Source organism: Chrysemys picta, chromosome 5 (assembly GCF_011386835.1).
Source record: "Chrysemys picta bellii isolate R12L10 chromosome 5, ASM1138683v2, whole genome shotgun sequence".
In the NCBI taxonomy this organism is placed as follows: Eukaryota; Metazoa; Chordata; order Testudines; family Emydidae; genus Chrysemys; species Chrysemys picta.
In genome coordinates, this window is record NC_088795.1 from 60,875,084 (window position 1) to 60,900,126 (window position 25,043).

Consider the following 25,043-nt stretch of genomic DNA (forward strand, 5'->3'; position numbering starts at 1 on the left):
AAATCTCAAGAACTGATCAGTACTTTGAAATTTTTAAAAATACTGAACATGTTCTTATCAGGAAAGGGAAAAAGGGTATTCAGAAAATACTGGCCCAAATTCTCTGATGGGGTAAATGGGTAGAACTCCACTGAAAGCAGTGGAACTGCATGTATTTATGCCAGCAGAAAATGTGCCCACTGTGGTTTGTCTTAGGTCCCAATCCTGCAAACACTTATGCACATGAGTAGCTTCACAAACACCAGTATACTCATTGAACTCAATACCAAGGCTCCCCCACCCCACAGAGGCCAGTGACATTTGGAATTAGATAGGCAAAACTAGGTATGAATATTGGTGCAGAGCCAATTTTCAGCAATAAGTAACTATTTCTTGTATCATTTTCCTCCCCATCCTTTGACTTATGTATTTAGATAATAATCTCTTTGGGTATGGCTACACTTGCAGATGTACAGTGCTGTGAGTTAAACCTGCCTTCGTACAGCTGAGTAGGGAAAGCGCTGCAGTCTGTCCACACTGACAGCTGACAGCACACTGTCGTGGCCACATTTGCAGCACTTGCAGTGGTATTGGGAGTGGTGCCTTATGGGCAGCTATCCCATAGAGCACCTCTTCCCATTCTGGTGCCGTGGGTTGTGGGAAGGGGGTGAGGGATGCGGGGCATTCTGGGTCCTGTCCCAATACCCCGTGATGCATCGCTTCGCATCCCAGCAATCCCTGTGTTTCCGTCCAGATTTGGCACCATCTTTCAACGGTTTCTGTGCAGCGCGATCTGTGTTCCGTTTCGGTCTGCGGGAAATGGAGCCCGAACTGCTGAGGAGTATGCTGACGAGTCTCGCCAGCACGTCACGTTTGGCAGTCGAGCTATTCCTTAAGATCCAAAGTGACAGTGAGGAGTCCGATGATGATATAGAGTCGCATATCTTATTGGGCTAGGAGGTGCTTTCTAGGATAGGAGGAATTTCCACAATCCCAACCTTTGAATAACACTCCAAGGGCTTATGTGCCTGGGGAAATTTACTGGGGTGGGGAGCAGGTGTACACATACACAACATTATAATCCATATGGACATTCTTATGCTGGAATAAATGTCCATGAAGGGAGTCATACTGGTAAATTTCCCCTTGTAGACAAGCCCTAAAGTCCTAATCATGATTTTAAAAGGACTTTAGCACAATTTAAAATACATTAGCAATTGCTTGGGTTTGTCTGCTACAATACTCAACTAATATCACTATTGTGCTTCCCTACTTGCTGCCATTTGAAAGCTGTAAACAGAGGAAAAAATAGGTCTCATACCTTTTATACCCATTAAAATACACTGACTAGAAGACAGTTATTATTTTTCAACCCGTCTCTCCAAAACAAATTTACAAAATAAGGCTCTGATCTTGCAAACATGTATGTCCATCAATAACTTTTTGCTCACATCTGTATCCTACTGAGTAAAACTGGTACTATGGCTCAGGGCCCCATTGTGTTAGTCATTGTAAAGACAAAGAGTAAGAGTCTCTGCCCCAAAAATTCTGAGAATGTATTCACATGCCTGTTTTGCCTACCCACTTTCTGACGTCACTGAGATCCTGGGTATTGACTCATTGGGGAGGAGGTACTGAGATGGGAATGGAAAGGGTGATGCTTATCTGGGAGCAAGAATGGAGTCTGTAAAGGCTTCATCTCCAGAAACAGACTTCTTTCTAAGGGCTATGTTGAGTTTGTTTAGAGAAGGCTTTTACCTTGTTTCTATATAAATAGTTACAATGACATCAATGTTGGCAATAGCATTTAACAAAAGATTAATCCTCCTGCACAGATTATTTTCTCCCATGACACACTTTCCTCTGATAAAGTGTGATAAGTGATTCCCATATGTGATCAAATGGGAAATAGCTTTGTTTTAGGGCAAGCCTGCCCTGTAGCACCCCCTGCTGAGTTAGTGCGGCACTGTATGAACTCCTTGTCTCAGTTTCCCTTCTCAGGAAGCCAGTAACTCCACGTCAGGCACTCATAATGCTTGACTCAATAATACTCTCCTCAGGGCTTGTTTATTACAAAACCTCATACAAAGGGGGGCAGAACAAAGAGCCCCAAATAAATAAAAGATGCCTCTGGTTTTGAGAGTTCCTCTGAAGCCTGCCCTTTAGGTTCCCTTTCCAGTCCCCTCAAGCATTCTATGTCAGTCTTTGTCTCTCCTTATGGCGGGAGTCCTCAGTCCTCCTGGGGGAGCTGGGTAGCTCAAGCAATTATTACTTTAGGATTACCTCTCAGTCTCCTCCTTATAGCAGGAACCCCCAGCTCTCCTCCTGGAGCTGGGCTGCAATTTGTTTTCCTCAACTGTCCCCACATAGTCCTCAAGTTCAGAGGGTTTTGTGGTCTCCTCCTATTGATATCTACTCCCTGCTTACTCAGGGCCCTACAGGAAACTTGTTATTCCCTTTGGTGGATGCAAGCTGGAAACTGCCCTGCTATGTGGGAGGAGGCAGCATTTATGCTTGTCCCCTTCTCCCAGCTTATCCCCAGTTGGTTGAGGGAGGAGCCTTGCCCTTCCTCTCTGCAGGTTGTTGTATCTTTGGCTACATCTACACTACAGGGGGGAGTCGATTTAAGATATGCAAATTCAGCTACGTGAATAGCGTAGCTGAATTCGACATATCGCAGCCGACTTACCCCACTGTGAGGACGGCGGCAAAATCTACCTCTGCGGCTTCCCGTCGACGGCGCTTACTCCCACCTCCGCTGGTGGAGTAAGAGCGTCGATTCGGGGATCGATTGTCACGTCCCGACGGGACGCGATAAATCGATCCCCGAGAGGTCGATTTCTACCCGCCGATTCAGGCGGGTAGTCAGCCTATAATAGACCATTTAACTCTTAAAGAGCTATGACCGGGGTCAAGGTGGATTGATCAGTAGCCAGTACTGCACTTGGGGCAGTACAGATGACCCTGTCACATGCTGCCACAGAGGAATTTATTTAGACAAATGCCCCACTCCTACAAAGAGGCAAGTGTTTAATTTTATATATTATGCATAGTACTATTGACCTCATTGGATTATGCCATTACTCCCACTACATAAATTTAAGAATGTGCATTATTTTTGTAGTATTAGGACCTATATCATTATTCAAAATTACCAATTAGATATCCAAAGACACAACCCATTTATTTCCCACTGTTTGTAATACATTATATTATTTTGTCTCAAGTGAATGACCAACAGTTCTTTATGATCATTTATTGGAAAATTTAGATGTTTCTAAGCCTCTCTAAAAGAAATAACACTGAATTTAAAATGTTTCAATATTTGGTTTAACCTTTTTGCCATGCCAGTTTTCTTAAACACCAATCCTCTTCAGACTGCTATATCTGCAGATATTTGAATTTTGCAAAGAGGAACATTTATGGAGAAAAATAAGACATCTTTTAACTCCACAGAAATCAGTAGACACAGAGACGTTTTTGAAGGCCAGAGTGGGAAAATGATAGAAGTTTCATTAAAAAAACCCCAAGCACATAAACAAAAATCCCAGCGGCCGTCCTTTCTGAACAGAACCAAAGGGGTCCCATCTCTTTCTTCATTCTGTGATTAGTTTCAATAAACTGGCCATGCCATCCAGCAAACATTGTACACACTTGTTTAATTAGGCACTGGAACAATCCCACTGCAACAGAGGAAGTATTCGGATACCTGGAGGTAAGCGGGTACATAGGTGTTTGCAGGATGGGGGTCTCGGTGTTTGAGTAGTGTCCTTCCCCTGTAAATGACATGGCTTTAGCCCAAGCCACAACCTTTGTGTCATTATTCCTTCCTGTCCTTCTGTCCAAAGCAATAGCTCCTAGGATAGAAGAACTACAGGCGCAAATGCAAAGGGTGGGCCTGATGATGCTGTACTACTGAAGTCAAAGGAGAGTTTCACCACGGACTTCAGTGGAAGCCTGATGTTGCCCAGGGAGTGGAGAGAAAATTAAAAACTACCCGGCTTTATTGTCCTTTGCTATGTGCTTGGAGAGACTAGGGTAGCATTGTCACCTGAGGCAGCCCCGCCTAGTGCTGCGCCTGCGTGTTACCTCCTTCTTCCTGCTGCCTGGTCCCGGCTGCAGTGAGATGGGCGGAGGTGGTGGCATTATCCCGGATTCCCGGGGAAGAGCCCAGCGGCAGACCAAGGCAGTGGGGAGTGAGAGAGAAGAGGCAGTGCGCATTCACGCCGCCCCTGTGGAGGGGGAGAGGGGCCGCGGGGGGTTCCGTGCGACTGGAGGCAGAAAAGGTAAGTGGCCCTGAAAACGGGAGCAAGGCTGTGACATGCGAATAGCGCGACTGAAGCCTGCATGTGAGTGGATCATGTATGTTGTTATGGACATGGATGTTGTTTACATGGCAATTCCCGACTACTGGGGCACGGGCACAAGGGGCCAAGGGAAGGCTGCGTTATAGAGTTGTCACGCGTGCCGCCTTCTCTTCCGCGCTTTTGCTGAGCGAGGTTAGGACCGTATCGCAGGTCTGTTTGAATTCTTCATTTTTTTTTTCGCTGCGGCTTTGCCCAGCATTCCGGCCGGTCTGTGCATTAGCTCAGAAACCAGATCATCTGGACCTGAGCTACTGGGGCTTCCCTGGGAGTGCTCGCGCCTGGCTGGGTGATGAAGTGTAGGGGTTGGGCTCAGGAGCAGTGAGACCTCGCTTCTGTTCCCGCAGGATTAAAAAGAAGTAATAACACAGCCATAACCCCCCCCTTTCCTTCTACTGCAAATTAAAATCGATTTTTCTCCCTGGAAAGAAGAGGAACAATCTCATTTTAAGGTAGATGCTGGTTCTGTCTTTTTCAAAGGCCCCACCATTTAAAAAAATCAAATATTTGCACCACTGTGCAGGGGTGCTGGAACGATTTGTACAGTGGGGGTGCTGAGAGCCATTGAAGCAAACTGTAAACCCTGCATATGATGGAAACCACTTCAAGCCAGGGGGTGCTGCAGCACCCCTAGTTCCAGCACCTGTGCCACTGTGACTTTACTGGAGTCTGAAATGCTGCTTTTCTCTGGCTCCTCGCACAGGATCGTATATTTACTGCTTGCTTAACTCCCTACTCAGTATCTTCAACTTCAGAGGGGGAAAGGACATTAAAAGTAAAGGCAGGTCCATGCTGCACCCTTGCATTGTGGAGGGTGATCTTAGTCGCCAGGGCTTCATCTGCAATTATGCGCCACTGTGAGTCCCCTGAAGTTGAAGAGATGGGAGGCGGGTACAGCCCTCCCCCCTCAGCTGCAGACCAAGACACGTATTGATGGGCCCCTGATTGCGTCGTGATCTGTTCGAGCTTTCACACGGGTGTGTTTCTCTTCGCGCCCCCCTCGGTGATTGATGCTGGAAATGCTGTTGTCTGCTGAGCCGCAGCCATGGTTGCGAGTCTTTCTCCTCCCGGGAGTGATGGGACGGGCTGAGTCGCAGCCTAGGAGCCAGTGCATTGCGCGAGCCTGCAGGGGAGAGAAGCGGTGGCTGGGAAGGGGAATCCCTGCTGCTGCTGCGGGGGCTCTGGGGACTGAGGTCAGCTTAGGGCATGGAGAGACAGCCCCGCCCTGGCTGCGCAGGGTGCCCCGAGGAGCCTGGGACCCCGGCTTGCAGCGCCCCCTGTCGCCTCTGGGCGGAATGGAGAAACAATAGGGAGGGATTGGCATAGACACGGCGGGGCTTTCCGCCCCCTGCCAGGTGCAGCCGCGGGCCGTGCGGGAAGAGGGGCAGGCGGCCGTGCTGCACCCGGCCCAGGGCGTCTCGCTGCTTGCGCACGCGGTGGGAGAGCGCAGAGCTGCCCCAGCTCCCGCTGGTGGGAAGGGTGGCTGCGAGAGGTGAGAGCAAGGCTGGGGTCCCTGGATGCGGGGCGGCTGGGGCAAGAGGAGAGGTGCCCTGAGCCGGGCAGGAACGGAGGTCGGGGGGGGGGGGTTGCGAGGAGAGGGCGCTCGCTGGGGGTGGGGAAGGACGCAGCTGCTGGCCGCCGGGTTTTCTTCCAGCTGCAGCCCTTGTTGTGGAGGGGAGCGCAGGCAGCATCTCCCTGGGGGGAGGGAGGGAGCCGCCTTTCCGCGCCGCAGCCCGCACCACCTCACCCTAGCTCCAGGACTGAACACACTCAGCAAACTTGGGCTCTCAGTAGGGTTTCTTTAATTGCCTCTCAGGATCCGCCCAGAGCAGCCAGCAGAGGCTGGGAGAATGAGGTAAGGAAGGGGGGGTTGACCCTTTCCTCTCTAGGCTGCAGCTGACCAGGGAGGGGGAGGAAGAATCACCCGACGGGATACACTTGCTGGCTTCGCTGTAATTAGCTGAATCAAGTCACTGCTATTTCCCGTATAAGTGTGTGCACAGGACAGAATCTAGCTGGGCAAACAGCCTACCTCCAAAGCCAAACCTAAAGTGTCCCGAGGTTTCCAGGACCATGTAGTTCGACCTTCAGTTAAAGACCAACCTGTAAGTAACCCATTTTTTACTGCCCCTTGGGTGGTCCTCTTGAGTCAGCTCTGTGTGTACACACACATATGCCTTTTTATCTGCATAGAGGACAAACCTTTTTGGCTTCTTATTCCCAATCAGAAATAAAATATTAACACTATGTCTTTTACCACCGTCTAAAAGTATCCTTGGAATCAAAAGGCTAGCTTTTAAAACTAAAATGTCTTTATATTGTCCGGTGGCCACGGGCCACACAGTCACTAGTCTTCATTGTCTGTTTTACTTGTGCACTGAACTAAAAGTGGCTTTGTCTTTTTCAGTCATACTTTTAAGGGATATGTTTCATATGAGAATTTTCTCAGGATGTGTTCAATGGTCATCTTTTAAGCTGCTGTGATTAATATGAGCCTTTCTTCGTTTACAACCCACATTTTGACAGATTAGATTTCTAGCTATACATGCCAGTGTTTTCTGTTGCTGTAACTGTGGTTAGCAACTAGTTGCTCCATTTACTTCTTTGTATAGCTATTGTTGAGATCCAGACATCTAAGTACTGTGGTGAGGATTGTGGTGTGTGAGCACTCAAAGGCAGTGCTGTTTTAGTGTGAGTTTGGGAGATATCTTACAGAGAAATATATTTGGTAGAGAACAGGAGGTATGGACTAAAGGGAACAAATATGAATTCTAAAAATCACTTTGTACACTGAACATTTCACTTGTTAATTTGTGTATGCAAATATAATATTTTGTGTCTCTTTCAAAACAGCAGTTACTGTGGTTGGGAAACAACATTTTTTAGAATGCTTGTCTTCTGAACTGGAGAAAAGCTCTTTATTGCTCTTCATCTTTGAAGAATGGTTATAGGTGAAATTCTGTACAATAAAATTATAAGTGAGACAAAAATAAAATGCTCTATTGAATTAAAATATTGGTGTTCCTTTTCCTTTGAAAAATATGATCTACAGATCTGATATTATTCAATATGTGTACAGCAATTTCAATATGAACATTCTTAAACATGTACTAAAGACATCACTTTAAAACTGTTTTGCTGCTCAGACTGATTTAGATGTAACAAATGTGCAAAGATGCAGATTATAATGTTGGAAGTCTTTAAGTGTTGATCTCACGTCTTCTCCCCTTCTATCCTTCCTTCTAAAATGTCAACTCCAATTCAATTTTATCAAATTAAGTGTTTAGGGCACTATCCTACTCCTAGTGCATTTTAGGAGTGGGAATTGCCCTCTAGTTATGAGTCGGAATTGCTGTCCCCCCCCCCCATGTCCTTCCCTCTACTTCCTACAGGGGCAAGGGGACACCTGCTGCTATCAATAAGCTGTGCAGACAGAGTCCCAGTCTGCTAGTTTCTCTTCCCCCACCCACCCAAAATAGTGGCTAGTATTATGGTGCATCCACAAACTGATTCTTTGAGAGAGGAATTTTGACATTCCTCTGTATCTCAGCCTAGTAACTAGGGTACTTCATGCTTCTGTTAAGGGCAGGTGACCTCCTCTACTTGACTGTGCTTATCTGTGGGAAAACAATAGCTGAATGCTTGTGTGTTTTTTGTAGTTTTCCTTTCACACATTCATTCCAGACTTCTTTTTCCCCCTCCATCCCGGTTATGGGAAAAATTAAGTTTATCACTATTGCCATCATCCAAAGCAGCATGCAGTAGTGGTGGGTTTAAAATGGTCTCTATTATTAGGTTTACCATTACTCCCGGGGCTTTTCCCCCTCTTCTACTTATGGGCTTAATCTTACAGAAGTGGAGAGGAGACGCTTTTGTTCCCTGTTAATTCCCCCAAGGAAAGGCAATAGAATGTATGATTCACTTCCTTTTTGGACCATCCATCTCCTATACTCATCTGTAAAGAGTGTAACAGCTGTTGCAACACTCCTGCCAGTCTGGGGAATAGAGGCTTCATTTGGGATTATGTATAGCTATTCAATTGATTAGAATAGGGTACAAGCCTCAACATTTGGATACAAAACTCAAACCCTTCAAAAGTTGGGGCATGGGGGTATTTCTCTGGGGCCTCTAGCATAAGTCCCATCTCTAGAAATGACCAAAACATTTGGGGAGATGTAGAGCTTTTGATATAATTCTACTTTGGGACAGAAAGCTGTGTATTCAAGGGCTTTGCCCAATGATGAAACTTAGTGCTAATTAGTAGTGCAATCTGTTTGACTTTAATATTTCACCTACAGGAAACTATGTGCCTTCTTTCTGACTTCTAGTAGTGCTCTAAAAGGAAGTTAAAAGCCCCATGGCACTCTTCAGATAGGTCAGTCTTTGCTCTGTTTTTGCCAACATTTCCTGTCTCAATAGAACAGATTCTAATGTCCAAGACTGTTTTGAGCTGTTAATGAATACATAATAGATATTCAGTTTTTTATATCATTATGCGTATCCAAAAATTAAAGTTAGCTTAAATATAAGTAATATATAAAATCAAATATCTCAAGTTTTAAGAAATCTAAAGGCTTTACTCAACAGCTAGAAGTTGCATGCTGAACTCTTCCCCCCCGCAATACTTTAATCCAATGGTTCTCAACCAGGGGTACACAGAGGTCCTCCAGGGGATATATCAACTCCTCTAGATCAGTGTTTCTCAACCTGGGGGTTGTGACTCCAAGATGGGTCATGAGACAGGTTTAGAGGCATCACAAGTGCAGGGTCGGTATTAGGGGGTGGCAAGCAGAGGCACTGGGAGGCCCACCGCAAAGCTAAGTTACATGCTTCAGTCCCGGGTGGCGAGGCTTGGGCCTTAGACTCCTGAAATGGGTACAGTAATCTGGAAAGATTGAGAACTACTGCTTTAATGTATCTGAAGTTCTACTCTTGTGTGGTTAACGTTGAGACATTGATGAATTAGCATATCCCGTACTGTTTGATTAGGATTTGATCCAGTTCTTCCTAATGCATCTGAATTTATTAGAAACTTCCACTTCTTGTGTATCACTCTGAGAGTTGAGACAAACCTTGATGTATTCATTTTATCAGTCTTTATATAGAAGATAGCTGACTTAAATTTGAAGCACCTCTTTCTTGCATCTTTTTTTCTCTCTTTTCCTTCCTCCATCAAAGTATCCTCCTTAACGCTTCAGAGCCTGTATTTTCTGGGTTCCCCACATTCATTAGTACTTTCACTACTCAAGAGAGTGAAATGAATATGACTAGTAAATTTGAAGTAAATGTCTGGTTTGCTGCTGCCCACAAGATTCTGAAGAGCACAGGTGAAATTGACTGATGTCTTATCACTTTCTACTGAAGCTAATGGAGATATGTCAAGTTACATCAGCAGAAGATCTGCCCATGGCTTGTCTCTAACTTTTTTTCTCTGTGCATGTATGCTATAATGGTTCATATCTGGCAGCGGTGAAGGTGTCTCTTTTTCCTCCCCCACCCCGCCAGTATTTTTTGTTCCAAAATATTAAATGATCTGAATTGCTGTTAATTATGTATACGTTCTGTCAAATGGGAGGAATAATGCCAAGTAGATAAGGCTAATTAATCAACAAACTTTTGTTTGTAGTATTCTTGCCCAAGTGCATTGCTGTAACTTCATTAGATTTCCTATTGCCATTCTTTGCCTGGTACTCCTTCTTCAGTCTCTATCTTACTTGCCTGTGCAATACCACTCAATTTGGTAGTATCTATCTCGGATTACAATGCTGTTTAATCACATCCTCCAGTAAACAAATAAGGAGATTAAACAATAGCATTCTTAGTTGGGCCTTGTTTTTGAAACTTTTTAGTTTGATGTGTTCTCAGGGAAAATATTTAAAAAGTGTAAATCTGTTCATTAATATGAGTGACCTGACAAACTTTTAAATTGCGCCTTTAAAAAAAACTAACTAGCTTTAAAATTGCTGCCACTGACATTACCATCTGCTCCGCCACAGTGGCAACATAAAAAAATAATGCAGTTGTCACAATAACTTTGAAAACTCCTGTTGAGTGATCAGATTATCTCATCTAGACATATAAGTTTTCTTAAGTAAATATTTGCAGCTTCGCATGTGCATAGAGCTTAGGGTATATAATTTATGATTCCAATTTATATTCCCCCACCTTTTTTCTATCTGTAGTGAGACGTGCTTATTGAGGTAGCTACAGTAATCTAGATATCTGAGTGAATTATAAAGACACATCCTAATAAAACTGCAGTCTCTCTTCTATTGTGTACATTTTGTTAAATGTATTGTAACATGACCATTAATGACAAAATGTAGATGCTGGGCTTTTTGAAGATGCATGTTTATGGTCAGTAACCATAAATATTGCAAAGTTTTATTAACAATCCAGAGTTTTGGGACTCCGTACACTTTATTAATGAAAACTGCATGAAAAATATTAGGGCAAAAAAGCCATATGCTACATAGTTGAACAATCTGGGATGATTCATTGTCTTGATTCACTGATGAAGGGGAAGCCATTTAAAAAGCTTCAAGCAGAGCTTTTGCCAATATATAAGTACATTCTAACTCTGCATGTTAAAATCTGTATAATGGTATTTTAAATCTAAAATGAATAGTTGGAATGTGTTCCGTTTGTTGAAATGGCTTGGGATAAATATTCTTTCTTTAAAAATTATATTGAATCCAGAATAGATATTTCAGTAACCTCTGGTCTCCCCAGAGGCACTCAATGTTTTAAATTTAAAGTTTTTAAATTTAAAGTTTTTAATATTTAATTTTATTTAAATGCAATTCCCTGTAATTAGCTGACATTTTATTGTGGATGTACATACATTTTACAAAATTAGGCCTTAGACATTTACATTTAATTTTGTATATTTCCCACTAATACGTTGCTACTTGTACCAGGGAAAAATCCAGTCTCTTTGATCTGAATTGAACCATTGTGTCTTTTGTTGTAGGTTGTGAAGATGGTTCAGGGCTCCTGCATTGTTTTCACTGCTGGCAGATTAGAGTTTGAAAGTGTCTGACACAAATTGCTACTGCACTGTTCAATGTTTCAAGGAGACCCAGGGAAGTAAGTCTCTCCTCATAGGAGAGACTAAAATGCATGTTATGAATTGTCTCTCCTTGGTCAATGATAAGGAAAATGGGGCTATTTCAGTTGCAACTGGATTAATGATTGAAGATACGACAACAGAACAAGTGCCACCACCTTCTCCTGCCCCGCCATTGTCTCCACCATGTTCAGTCACAGGTGCTGGTTTTACACCTCCACCACCCGGGGTGCCCCCGCCACCACCACCACCTCCTCCTCCAGGACCAACCCCACCTGCTCCAACACAGTTTATAAATGGGCATGGCCCCCACAGCAAAAAAAAACGGATGCGGAGTTTCTTCTGGAAAACAATTCCTGAAGAGCAAGTCCGCGGTAAAACAAATATCTGGACTATTGCTGCAAGACGGCAGCAGTTCCAGATTGACACAAAAACAATTGAGGAGCTTTTTGGGCAGCAAGAGGAAACCAACCCTCAGGGTCCTAGAAGGCGAACTTCGAAATCATCCTTTAAAGATACTAAAGAAGAGGTAAGAATTCAGAAGTAGCCCTACATTGTTGTGTTTTTCTGTCTCTCTCTCTCTCATTCACCGTAATGTCTTAGAAACTGGTGTGAAATCTGACCAGCTGCTATTCACCATATGTTTTCTTATCACTTTACCCAAAAACTTGCAGAGCATAAACTGTTAGATTTATGCTTTTATTTAAAGATACTTGTTCATGAAAGGCTGGCTCTGTTATTTTAAATTATCTCAATAAGGTCCCTTAATTTGATTACTGGCAAAAAATATTGTATTTGAGGAAGAAAGAATGTGTCTCCAGTGATTACTGTAGATTCTGTCTGGCTAGCCCCTGATAAATCTTCATTCCTGGGCATGGCGTACATGAAGAGTACAAATACAGTAATTTACATGCATTATTTTATGTGCATAACTGCACCATGTCATTGTCTTCCTCTTCAGTTGCTACTTTTGAAAGCACAGACTTCAAGGAGTTGTTAAAGGGATCTAGTAGGCAGCGTTCCATTAGTAGTAGTTCTGAGGGGCAAAAGTAAATGACGTTGTATCTTGAAGGAGGATAAAAGAATCATCCTAACACAAATGTAAAAAGACAGGGCCGTCCCTAGCTATTCTGAGGCTCTACGCAGCCCCCCGCGGGGTGTGTGTGTGGGGAGGGGGGGCCAGGGAGAAGGGGGGCTGGCTTGGGGGGCAGGGGAACTTGCCCCCCAGCACTCACTGGCGGCACGGCTGGGGCCGGGTCGCTGCACTTCCTACCTCCGGTGAGTGCAGGCCTGGCCCTGCTGCAGGGGCAGAGCAGGGGCGGGAGCCATGAGGAAGAGGTGGGGCAGGGGCTGAAGCAGCACGCAGTTGCGCAGGGCACCAGGAAATGTGGTGCCCCAAATTTCCCAGTGCCCTACGCAGCTGTGTACTTTGCATATGGGTAAGGACGGCCCTGTAAAGAGATAAAACTTTGTTCTTAATGTGACTGTTCGGAGACAATGTAGGGGAGAACGCGTAAGTATATGAGTGAAACAACAAATGTTTTTCTTAGGGCTGGTCTACGCTACCGCTTACGTCGATGTAACTTACGTCGCTCAGGGTGGGAAAATGACACCCCTCTGAGCGATGTAAATTACATCGACTTAGCGTGATGTGGACACTGCTTTATGTCAGCGGGAGACACTTTCCTGCCAACATAGTTTCCACCTCTCATGGAGGTGGAGCAATTATGCCGACGGGTGAGTGCTCTCCTGTTGGCATAGTGTGTCTTCACCAGATGTGCTACTGTGGCGCAGCTGTACCAACATAGCACAGTAGTGTAGACTTGCTCACTGCATCTGTTACTAATTTTAGATCTAGTTTAAGTTGTTCTCCATTTATTTATCAAGTTTACCTTCTTAATATTGGGCAATAGACATAGACTAGTTTCATTTTCTGGTGCAACAGGAAATCTGGTTTGGGGGGTCGTGTGGGGTGGGGGAGAGCAAAGCATTTACTTCAACTCTAAGGGAATCTTTAGAGTCAAAAACTTTCCAGTGAACCACTCAGTAGTATTTCTATTTTATTCTTCCTTTTTTTTTAAAGAAAAAAAAACTCTTACAAACAACCTATGTTTTTTGGAATAAACAGCTTGGAAGTGTTTCTATTAAATATTTGCAAAACTGGAAGTAAAAATGCAAATGCAAGTACTGGTAGGCAAAGGGAATTTACAGAGAGGAAATGTTAAATATGCATAAAGGACCAAAGAACGGAACCAATATTAATTCAAGCACCAAATAAGAGAGACTGCTGGAAATTTAACTGCTTTGTATCAAACTTTAGTGAGAAAATAAAAAGGTGTTGGAACTGATTTAAAACATCAGACATTTGTAACTTCAGTAGACTCGAAAAGGGGGTGTCAAAATAAAGTTTAAACAAACAAATGTGCAGATATTAGAAAAAGGAAACTAATTCCTTATAAACACTAACGAAATAGACAAACATTGGAGATCTGGTTATTTCATTGTGAACAGGTGGGGAGCGGGGGGCAAATGAAAAAAAAAAAAAAGCAAAAGCAAAAAAAAAAGCAAATATAGTGCTACTCTTTAAAGACTTCCATGAGTAATTTTTACATCAAGCAAAGAGTAGAATAATGAATCTCTGCTTATTAAGTATCATGAATGATGGGATAATGAGCATCAGATAACATGATTTCTAAAATATCTACCAAAACTTCATAGCTTTCATTAATATAATAACAAACATGATGCCCCTAGGAGATATTCCAATTGAGCAAAGTGTTGATATGTGAGATTTTCTTTGAAATGAGAACACTGCAGCCATTAATGGAATTGTTTTGGTTTAGAGGTGGTATGTAGCTGCTTATGTGGTGTTTTGAGTATTTTTTTGATCTTCTCTAGGGGGACCAGACAGCAAATGTGAAAAATCAGGAAAGGGGGTGGGGGGTAATAGGAGCCTATATAAGAAAAAGACCCCAAAATTGAGACTATCCCTATAAAATCGGGACATCTGGTCATCCTAATCTTCTCCCATCTCCTCTGAGATGCTGAGGACTTGCAGCTCTTTTTAACATTAATGGGAGTTGCAGGTCTTATATAAATAAAATATTGTAAGAATACAGTATTATTTAGTGCAGGAAAAAAATCTTGGCTCTGTCTATGATACAAGATGAAATCTGTTTTTTAGGTGTTTATATTCCAAATAGGCGGAAAATGGTGTGTGTGTGTGGTTTTTTTTTTTTTTTTTTTTTAATGATGGATGAATGATAGCTTTTTTATTGGTGTGGATGCCAAGTAGGGCCGAATAAACCTTTTGTGGGCCCGCGCCAAAGATATTTGTGGGCTCCCAAGGGGGCAATGGGATATGGTGCGGAGGGTGGGGGTGTCGGTCCCCAGAGTGAGGGGCTGGATGGGAGCATTGGGGCACAGTGCGGCGGGGGCAGCCCCATTCCACCCCGCCCAGTGCGAGGGCACTGTTTACAAACTGGCAGCTGCCAGACGCACACTGGCCCTCCTGGCCCTGTGCTGCCAGAGTGCTCCTTCCTCTCAGCGGTGGGCCTATGCCGTGCCACATTGTCTCCTCACCTAGTGCCCCCTAACCCCTTATGCCTGGAGACTCCCCCACAGATCTCTATGCCCAGGACTCCACCAGACCTGCTATGTCCAGAGATCCCACCACCACAACTGCGGTGCCCTGCATGCTACCACCCTTGCCCAGGGGCCCCCCCCCACAGTCCCCACACCACAACTGCACAGTGTACCCCCAGGATCTCCTATGCCCAGTGCCCCAAAACACAGAAACCTCTCCCACCCTCCATTGCCCAGCACCCCCCGCCAGACCTCCCAGACACCCACTCCCCCGCACTCTGCCACCTAGCCACACTCAGTGGCCCTGCTGGGAGGTGACCTTGTCTGCTGGGCTGAGTTGGTAGCGCAGCCAGGGCCAGTCCTAGGGTGGGGATTGTTTTGGCCCCTCCGGAGCGGTGCAATCAGCCAGGCCAGAGTGGGTGCAGGGCCTGCCCTAGCCAGGCTCCATCAGGACCCACTTGTCTGGCGGGGCCTGGCTGAGCTCCACGCACTGGCTGAGACTGACCTGGCTTCTGTACCGGTTCTAGGCGGGCAGCAGAGACTACTTGGAGCTGCACTGGGGAGCGCAGCAGATCCCTGGAACACAACCCCCAAGAGCCCGACTGGCTGTGCCCACCAGCCCCGTGGCCAGCAGCCCTGCCCAGCCCAAGTGGTGGAGCCCAGATGAGAGGGACATGCTGGCTGGGAGTCCCTCACACAGCAAGGCCTGGGCACTGTACTGCCCAGCATGATGGGCTAGACCCAGCCGTGTGGATAGGTTAGAGGAGTCCATAATGGGTCACTTCGCAGTGTGGCCATTGGCACCATTGTAAACCTGGTATTGATGCCAAGGTCTGTATGTTCACACTGTGAGGATGTTTCTACTGAAGCTGACAACTTGTGACAATCTGGCCAATTGTCCTTGTAGCTGAAATTGCTAAGAGTTTGCCTTGGATGCTGAGGTGTAAATGCCAATTAAACCTTGCAAGGGCCATTTGCTGGCAGCAAATGTAAAATTTGGTGCCTGGAACAGCCAAACGTTGACCAAAACAGCTAAAGCTGTCCTCCTTAAGTAACTGAAAAGCCTAAACATTGATATCTGAAGTGTACTAGCTAGCAAGTGAAGAAAAGAAAGTCGAGGACTATGTTTCTGTTTTAAGGCCACATTGGTGGGTTGCTCCAGCAAAGGGCGGCCGCTATACTTTCTCCCAGTGCCGATGAGTATTACAGGCTTGGTGGGTGATTAATCTGTGACTCATCAAAGTCTGATTCCATACCAGCTGTTGGCATTGTACCATCATGTTCAGTTTGGCCAACAGTGCAGATGCAGTTGACTTCTACCAGCAGCAGTAGATAGTCCTTAATGGAACCCTGAGAAAAGACATCATCGTGACCCTGGGTGGCTTTAAAGCACAGGCAGGAAAGACTGACACCTGGGCAAATATACTCAGGCATCTTGGTATCAAGCAGGAGAACACAAAGTGATTGCTGGAACTTGCAGTTGCCACTGACCTAGTGATCACTGACTCTCTTCTGCCACCAGACTCACAAGTAGACCTGTTACAGCCCAGATGATTTGACTAGGACTCTTAGCAATCATGTCCTCATTAATGATAGTTGTTAGTCAACAGTCATTGATGAAAAGTATACAGAGGTGCTGAACTAGACACTGACCATTAGTTTCTGACTTTGCCACACAGTTAACTGTCTGAAATTAGTCAGATTCAACCAAAAGATTTTATTAGAACTGAGCTATTGGTCAGCTTCTATTCCAAACTGCTCCCGGTCATGGAAACAATATAGACTGAAGCCTCTCCTTGTCATCTGGTGAGGAATGGTGTTGTTTCAAGTCATTGGTGCTGGTCACTGCCAGGTTGGTGCTGGAGCCTCAGTCCTTTGAACGTCAACCGTGGCTCAGTGAGAAAACAATCCAGCAGTTGGAGTTCAGGAAAAAGTGAGGCTACAATTTGTGTCTTTAAAGACACATTTATTGACGGCAAAAGCAAAATCTGAATGGGTTTGACTTTGGACTGTCATCAAGTCATTGTGTAAGAAAGATAAGGAATCCTGGTGGTTGATTTGAGGTTGCTAGTGTGGTACAGGGTAGGCAGGATTTCTGCAGCTTTTATTAAACTTTGCAGTGTCTGTGGTGGTAGGTGGCATCAGCCTGTTCAGTAAAGAATTTGGATGGCAGCAGAAACAAGAGTCTACAAGATCAGTTTTATTACTGGGAAGACCGTTTCAAGATGCTCCTTAATTGTCTGCCACCTACTGTCCCTCTTCTGCTTGAAGTGGGGGGCAGGAAGTAGAGCTGCCTTCTTTCAACCAAGAAGATTGCAGCCTGTAAGCTGACATCTGGGAAGGCACCAGGGTTCTGTAACCTCAGTCCTGAGTTGCTGAACACAGGTGAGGGTACTATTGTACGTAGCTGCATAGACTTTTTCAGACCGTCTGGTGCACTAATATCTCGCCAACAGCTAGAAGGAGGATGGTGTACTCGCTTCTGTTCAAAGAGGCAGTAAGGCCAAGTGTAGTAACTGTAGAGAGATTATGCTGTTGTTGGTCCCAGGGAAAGTCTTCACTTCCATGCTAATGTCTTAAATCACTTATGTGCTTCATGGCAAAGGCTGGGATACTCAGTGTGGCTTTAAACCTGGTGGTTCCACTTTTCACCTGATCTTTACTTTTGAGACAGTTTTTTGAGAAGATGACTGAATTTAATAAGCCATGTCCAGCACTTTTATAGATTTTCATCAGGCCATCGATTTAGTGCATTGAGCACATTTGTGGGGTCTGATGAAGTGACATGGAATCCCAGGGAAGATACTGTCACTGATAGAAATCTGTGTTCAAGTCAGTGGCAGATATGTGGCATGGGTTCCAGTTCTACGGGAATTTGGCAAGGCTCCATTCTGTTACCATCATTGTTCAATATTGGCATTGGTTGGTTGACTAATAAGCTTGCAAAGGTAGTGGTTGATGGCACTGAGCTGAACACCATTTTGCTTCAAGATCTCAAAGATGCCCATACAGTGCCTTGTTGGCTTAGTTTGGTGAATCACTGCAGCTGATAGCTGGGCAGGCATGAAACAGTGTGCATTGGTCCATTTATTAATCAGGATAAAAGCAAGTTCTTGGCCATTACCATCAAGCAGCTTCCAGCTCCAGTTTATGATGAACTCCGTATTAACCTGTTCAAATGGGACATTGAGCAGGTGGCAACTGTCAAATACTTGGGAAGCATCACCGACAGTGCTGGAGGATGTTTGAAAGATGTGGACGCTTGTGTAGCATCAGCCACCTCCATGTTCCAATCCCTTCAGTGATGTTTGGAGACATTGCCACATCAAGCTTGCTTTGAAGCTGTGGTTATATAGAACCAGTTATTCCAACTCTTTTGTACCACAGTGAAATGTGGGTGCTGAGGCAGGCTGAAGAGCACTGGAGTGAATTTTTTAATCTTGCCATCTTCATCAGATGTTTCATATTAAGTGGCAGAACAAGAGCAGCAATGAGGATAGTCATAGTCCAGCAGTTGCCTCCATCAGTTCTAATTTGGTTTCAGTGGCTTTCTTGGTACGGATATGTTAGGATGGAAGGTCAGTGAATTGTGAAACGTATTTACCAAGGAATGCTGCTACTCAGCCAGCGATCACATGGTCACCAAAAGTTCTGGCAATATAAGATTGCCAATGGCTGACAGACTGAACATCCAGCTGGATTATGTTAAGAGCCTAGCTAGAGATCAATCTGGATTATGCTTGATCTGCAAGGAGGTATGTTCTCTTGGGGTTTGCCTTGATACTGGTGATGAGTGTTAATGGGCTTCACCAGCAAAATGAGTTTTGAGGAGGGATTTGAGGCAAAAGAGTCGAGGAAGATGAGGGTGGAGAAGAAGCCCTGAGACTTGTCTAGAAAAGATCATTAGAAATCATGTGAGATCTGCTTTGGTGAAGGGGATGGTTACAAGCCACAAAAAATTCTCCAATTGAGATGATGTATCAAATGTTGTTAGTAGCGGTCAGCACTGGAACTGGCATTATTTTAGTAACTTTATAAATGATGTGGAGGAATTGGCATATGTTGTGTTGACCAGACTTTGCAGATGATACCAATACTGGAGGTCTGACACAAAGAGAAGATTGAGGCAGACTCCAGAAAAATTTGAAGTAATGTTTGAGGAATAACAAGAGGCAACCTCATATGAAAGCATGCCACGATGCTGAAGTGCAGGGGGCTGGACTGGTTGACCTCAAGGTCTCTTCCAGCCTTACATTTCTATGATCCTATTATTCTATGCCCTTGGGCAAGAAGAAAACCAAAGGAAAACTCCAACGGGGAGAAGGATGGATGTTAGGAATGCAGAACAAGGTTTAGTGTGATGAAATGTATGTAAAAATAGAAGTTATATTAGCTCCATGTACACAGAGTTAAGGGCCAGTGTTTTAAAGTGAAGAGCAATTTTTGTGTGGTGTGTGCCCAATTTGAGGCACAAGGATTTTTCAGAAAAGAAGCCCCCTTTAAAGGGTCTTAAGGTGAACATACGAATAGTGAGGTACCCAAAATTACAAGTTGCTTACGAAAATCTTGGTCAAAAGTTTTAATTGAAAAATTGAACAATGAGTGTAAAATCATATTCAGAGCAATGAGAGCTAATGTACTAGGCCCTATAAGAAAATCTGAGTACTGATGATTTGTTGAATTTTGATTTTGTACCTAGCTTGTGGTCATAGCAGTAACTTTGTACTGTGCTGATACCGAATTAGTAGTTATATATGTTCTCTTTAAGGGAAAGAATAAAAACAATTAGATTGGTTCACCAATTTCCCTGATGCACTGAGCCAGATTTTCTGATGTAAATCTGTGTAGTGTCATGAAGTCAATGAGACTATATTGACTTAACAGCAAGGATTTGGCCCACTGCATACTGTCTAACTGTACAGAATTGTGGACAGTTAAATACTCCAACTAAAAAGAATACGAAGAGTAGCACGTAAGATCTGAGAAGGTTAAGAACTTGTATAACTTACACAAATGGAGAGAGGGATCTTAGATCTGAACAAATTATTGAATAAGCTATAAGGACTGAATGAGACTGTTACAGGATTCAGTCTATTTAAAGAATGGTAAATTTAGATTAGAAGTGAGCTGATCAATTGGAGAATAGAACTGCAATCTAAAAGGTCATTGAGGGGTACCTTCAGTGAAACATTTGAAAGGAGATTAGATAATGCACTGGGGAATGATAGTTTAACCTGTACTAGGTGCTGGGGCTTTCACTTATTGAACTGTGTGGGCCTTTCAGCTGCCATGATTAGAGGAGAGAGACTGAGGTTTACCCCACTGTTTACATTTGCTAGACTGGTAGGAATTCAGGCTAGGAATAATCTAATTTAAAAAAAATAATAAACTCTGAATCATAGAATCATAGAATATCAGGGTTGGAAGGGACCTCAGGAGGTCATCTAGTCCAACCCCCTGCTCAAAGCAGGACCAATTCCCAACTAAATCTGTATCACATTCTTTCAGACTTGTAATGAATTTTGAATCAAGAAGCGAGGGAATGTCAAAGTTCTGGAAAATATTCAAATCTACTTTTTTTTTTGTAATTTGGCAAATGAGATTGCCTTGGATATGCAGTATTGTCTAGGAGTATGCTGGAAGCATACTAACTACATCTGCATTTTTATTTTCACCAGCTGGCTTCAGAACTTCACATATTTGGTACTTTTTCCTGATGTTCCCATTGCAAATGATGTTATTTCTTCTTCTTCTTTTTCTTCTTCTTCTTCTTTTTTTTTTTCTGACACTGTTGCTGAGTATAAGATATCTGTGAAACTGTCAAACACAGTGTGAGGCCATTGGAGTCCTGTACATCTGTGTATCTGGAGTTTGTGACAGCCAGGTGACAGTGTTGACATGAAACAATTCCCCTGTGCTAGTAAATCTCCTGACTGTTTCTTATGGCTGTTATCACAAAATTTGCAGTGGTAAAATTTCAACTTTAATGAAATGAGGTGATATCATTCACTAAGATAATTGCTAACTTTTCAGATTCCTAGCTGTGTTCCATTAGGACTTGGTGCAATTTTTTGGTATTAAAAAACCCTGACTCATTCTTTTGATTAGAAAGAACTTTAAAAATTTAGGAGGAGAAAAAAAGTACACTTCTTTTTTGGTTGGTTTCCAGAATTACATTGATCTCTAGCTAGGTTCTTAACATAATCTGGCTGGATGTTCAGTCTGTCAGCCATTGGCAATCTTATATTGCCAGAACTTTTGGTGACCATGTGATCGCTGGCCGAGTAGCGGCATTCCTTGGTAAACATACTTCACACTTCACTGGTCTTCCATCCTAACATATCCGTACTAAGAAAGCCGCTGAAACCAAATTAATGTCATGGGGTACTGCATCCAGATAAACTGAAAACTTGAGCATTACCTATATCTAATACTGATGTCAAATTGATTAACTGATTTAAAATTCTTCCATTTAATTTAGGTGTTCTCAAACTGGGGCTTGGGACCCCTCAGGGGGTCGCGAGGTTATTACATGGGGGGTCGTGAGCTGTCAACCTCCACCCCAAACCCCACTTTGCCTCCAGCATTTATAATGGTGTTAAATATATATAAAAATGTTTTTAATTTATAAGGGGGGGTCACACTCAGAGGCTTGCTATGTGAAAGGGGTCATCAATAAAAAAGTTTGAGAGCCACTGATTTAATCAGCGTGACGTTTATTCATATGAATTAAATCAATACTGTGTATTGACTCTTATTTAGGTTCTTATACTATAGTGGTCGTGGTATTTGATAAGTTACCCCTGAATAAAAATAATACTTTGAAATGCATAGTTCATTAGTATGTCCCTGGAGGTCATGGAACTTCAAACCTTTGTTCTAGTCTGTGTCCAAATGAGCAGCATTAATGTATGGATATGATATGAAATAACTGATTCCACTCTACCTAGTGCTGGAGTACTGTGTCCAGTATTGGGTGCCATGCTTTAAGGAAGATGTGGGCAAATTGGAGAGAGTACAAAGGAGAGCAACAAAAATGATAAAAGGTTTAGAAAACCTGACATATTGAGGAAAGGTTTAAAAAAAAGAAACTGTCTGTGTTTAATCTGAGGCTTGTCTACACTTAAAATGCTGCAGCGGTGCAGCTGTACCACTGTAGTGCTTCAGTGAAGACATTATCTATGCTGATGGGAGGGCTTCTCCCATCAGCGTAGGTAATCCACCTCTCTGAGGGGTGGTAGCTGGATGAACGGGAGAATTCTCCCATCGACTTAGCCCTATCTACTCTGGGGTTAGATCGGTTTAACTGTGTCGCTCAGGGGTGTGGATTTTTCATACCCCTGAATGACGTAGTTATACTGACCTGATATCCTAGTGTAGAGAAGGCCTTGAGAAAAGAAGACTGAGTGGTGACCTGATATGACTTCAGATATGCAAAGGGCCGTCAGAAAAAGGACAGGGATCAGTTGTTCTCCATGTCCACTGAAGGTAGGACAAGAAGTAATTGGCTTAATCTGCAGCAAGAGAGATGTAGGTTACATTTTAGGAAAAACTTTTTAGTATTGGAATAGGTTATCAAAGTAGATTGTGGACGCCCCATCACTGAAAGTTTTTAAGAACTGTTAGACATATACCTGCCAGGGATGCTATTAACTATATTTGTTTCTGCCTCAGCACAGGGATGGACTAGATGATCTCTTGAGGTTCCTTTCAACCCTACATTTCTATGATAAAATCTAGCTTGTTACATGGTGAATTATAATTTGTCTTAATTCTCTCACTAACATGCTGTGGTTTTCACATCTGTTCCGCAAGCCAAGGCTATTGTGGGTGGGCTGCATTGTTTCCTGTTAAAGACTAGTTTAATAATAGATCACTCCTTTTCTGCTCACTAATGAATGATACCCAGATCTAGCCATTCATTTGACTTATGTTTTGGTGACAACTCTTTTGTACAGAAAGTTGCATATAATGATTCTTTTTATAGCAATTTAAGGAAGAGTATCTGTATTTTAAGGTTTTCCAGACAGGTATTACTGGAGTCATGTCTCTTGCTTTCTCTCTCCCAGATTTCCATCTTGGATTCAAAAAGAAGTATGAATATTGGGATATTTCTCAAACAATTCAAAAAGTAAGATTTCCTTTTTCATACAATTAATTAACTTGAGCTTCAAGTGAAATGGCTACACAATAAGTATTATAGGAAATAAAGAAGACACATGATGGAATGGGAAAGGCAATGTTTCTTTAATTTAGTTTAGGTTCTGCACAAAATTGTCAAATAACTTCAGTTCAGTTAAACAAAAGCGTGTTTGAGTGCCAATTTTACTTAAATCTTGTGTACTTATGAGCTCAGTTTGAGTGTTGCCTTGCCAGTTGAGCTGAAGTTTCATATGCAGTAATAGAAAGCTATAAATTCTCATGTAATTCAATGTGAGATGCTCTTCATTTGGTTTTCTCTCTTTATGAAGAAAGAATGGAATGGGGTGAGAGAGGATGTGGGGGAGATTCCCACACCTGAGCCATTCTTTTTATGTGACAAATCTGAGGAATTGTCCCATATTGAAGTGGTGCTAGAGGAATCAAATTTATAAATTAAACAGTAATAAGTCACCAGGACCAGATGGTATTCACCTAGCACTTCTGAAGGAATTCAAATATGAAATTGCAGAACTACTAACTCTGATATGTAACCTATCACTTAAATCAGCCCCTGGTACCAGATGACTAGTAGGTAGCTAATGGAACACCAATTTTTAAAAATGGTTCTAGAGGAGATCCTGGCAATTACAGTACAGGCCAGTAAACCTAACTTCAGTACCAGGCAAACTGGTTGAAACTATATTAAAGAACAGAATTATTAGACACATAGATGAACCTAATATGCTAGGAAAGTGTCAACATGGCTTTTGTAAAGGGAAATCATGCCTTACCAAACAGGTGGATAAGGGTAATCCATTGGATACAATGAACTTAGACTTTCAGAAAGCCTTTGAAAAGGTCCCTCACCAAGGACTCTACAGAAAACTAAGCATTCATGGGATAAGAGGGTGAGTCCTCTCAGGGATAGGAAACTGGTTAAAAGACAGGAAACAAAGCATAAGAATTAATGGTCAGTTTTCAGAATGGAGAGAGGTAAATAGTGGGGTTCCCCCCAAGGATCTGTACTGGGACTAATGCTGTCAAAAATATTAATAAGTGATCTGGAAAAAGGGATAACCCGGAATGTGGCAAAGTTTGCAGATTGATACAAAATTACTCAAGATAATTAACACCAAAGCTGACTGCAAAAAGTTACGAAGGGATCTCACAAAGCTGGGTGACTGGGCAACAAAATGGCAGATGAAATACAGTGTTGATAAAGGCAAAGAAATACACATTGAAAAACATAATCCGAACCATATATACAAAATGACGGGGTCCAAATTAGCTGTTATCATTCGAGAAAGAGAACTTGGAGTCATCATGGATAGTCTCTGAAAACAACTGCTCAATGTGCAGCGGCAATCAAAAAAGCTAACAATGTTTGGATCCACTAGGAAATGGATAGATAATAAGATGGTAAATATAATAATGACACTATATAAAGCCATGGTATGTCTGCACCTTGAATCTTGCATGCAGTTCTGGTCACACCATAGTAAAAAGATATATTAGAATTGGAAAAGGTGTAGAGAAGGGCAACAAAAATGATTAGGGATATGGAACAGTTTCCATATGAGGAGAGATTAAAATGACTGGGACTGTTCAGTTTAGAAAAGATATGACTGGGGTTGGGGGATATGATAGAGGTCTATAAAAACCATGAATGGTGTGGAGAAAGTGAATAATGAAGCATTATTCCCCCCTTCCCATAACACAAGCATCAGGGGTCACCCTATGAAATTCATAGACAGCAGGTTTAAAACAAAATGAAGTATCTCCTCACACAACGCACAGTCATACCATGGAACTCATTGCCAGTGGATATTGTGAAGGCCAAAAGCATAACTGGGTTCAAAACAGAATTAGATAAGTTAATGGAGGATAGGTCCTTCAATGGCTAT

General features: G+C 43.1%; 1 protein-coding gene across 4 annotated transcripts in view; it reads left to right on the forward strand.

Annotated features, from left to right (window-relative positions):
• The first annotated feature begins 4,071 nt into the window (after positions 1-4,071).
• Positions 4,072-25,043, forward strand: part of FHDC1 (FH2 domain containing 1) — a 50,620-nt gene continuing 29,648 nt past the window's right edge. Inside the window, exons 1-3 of one of the 4 annotated variants that reach the window (XM_005307376.3) lie at positions 4,072-4,265; positions 11,317-11,941; positions 23,067-23,128. In XM_005307376.3, the coding sequence (XP_005307433.2) occupies positions 11,462-11,941; positions 23,067-23,128 (542 nt within the window). In that variant the 5' untranslated portion in view covers positions 4,072-4,265; positions 11,317-11,461. Of the gene's footprint in view, positions 4,266-5,532; positions 5,836-6,054; positions 6,199-6,243; positions 6,449-11,316; positions 11,942-23,066; positions 23,129-25,043 lie in introns of those variants that run through there. The other 3 variants (XM_042850251.2, XM_042850250.2, XM_005307377.4) reach the window with 3 other exon arrangements.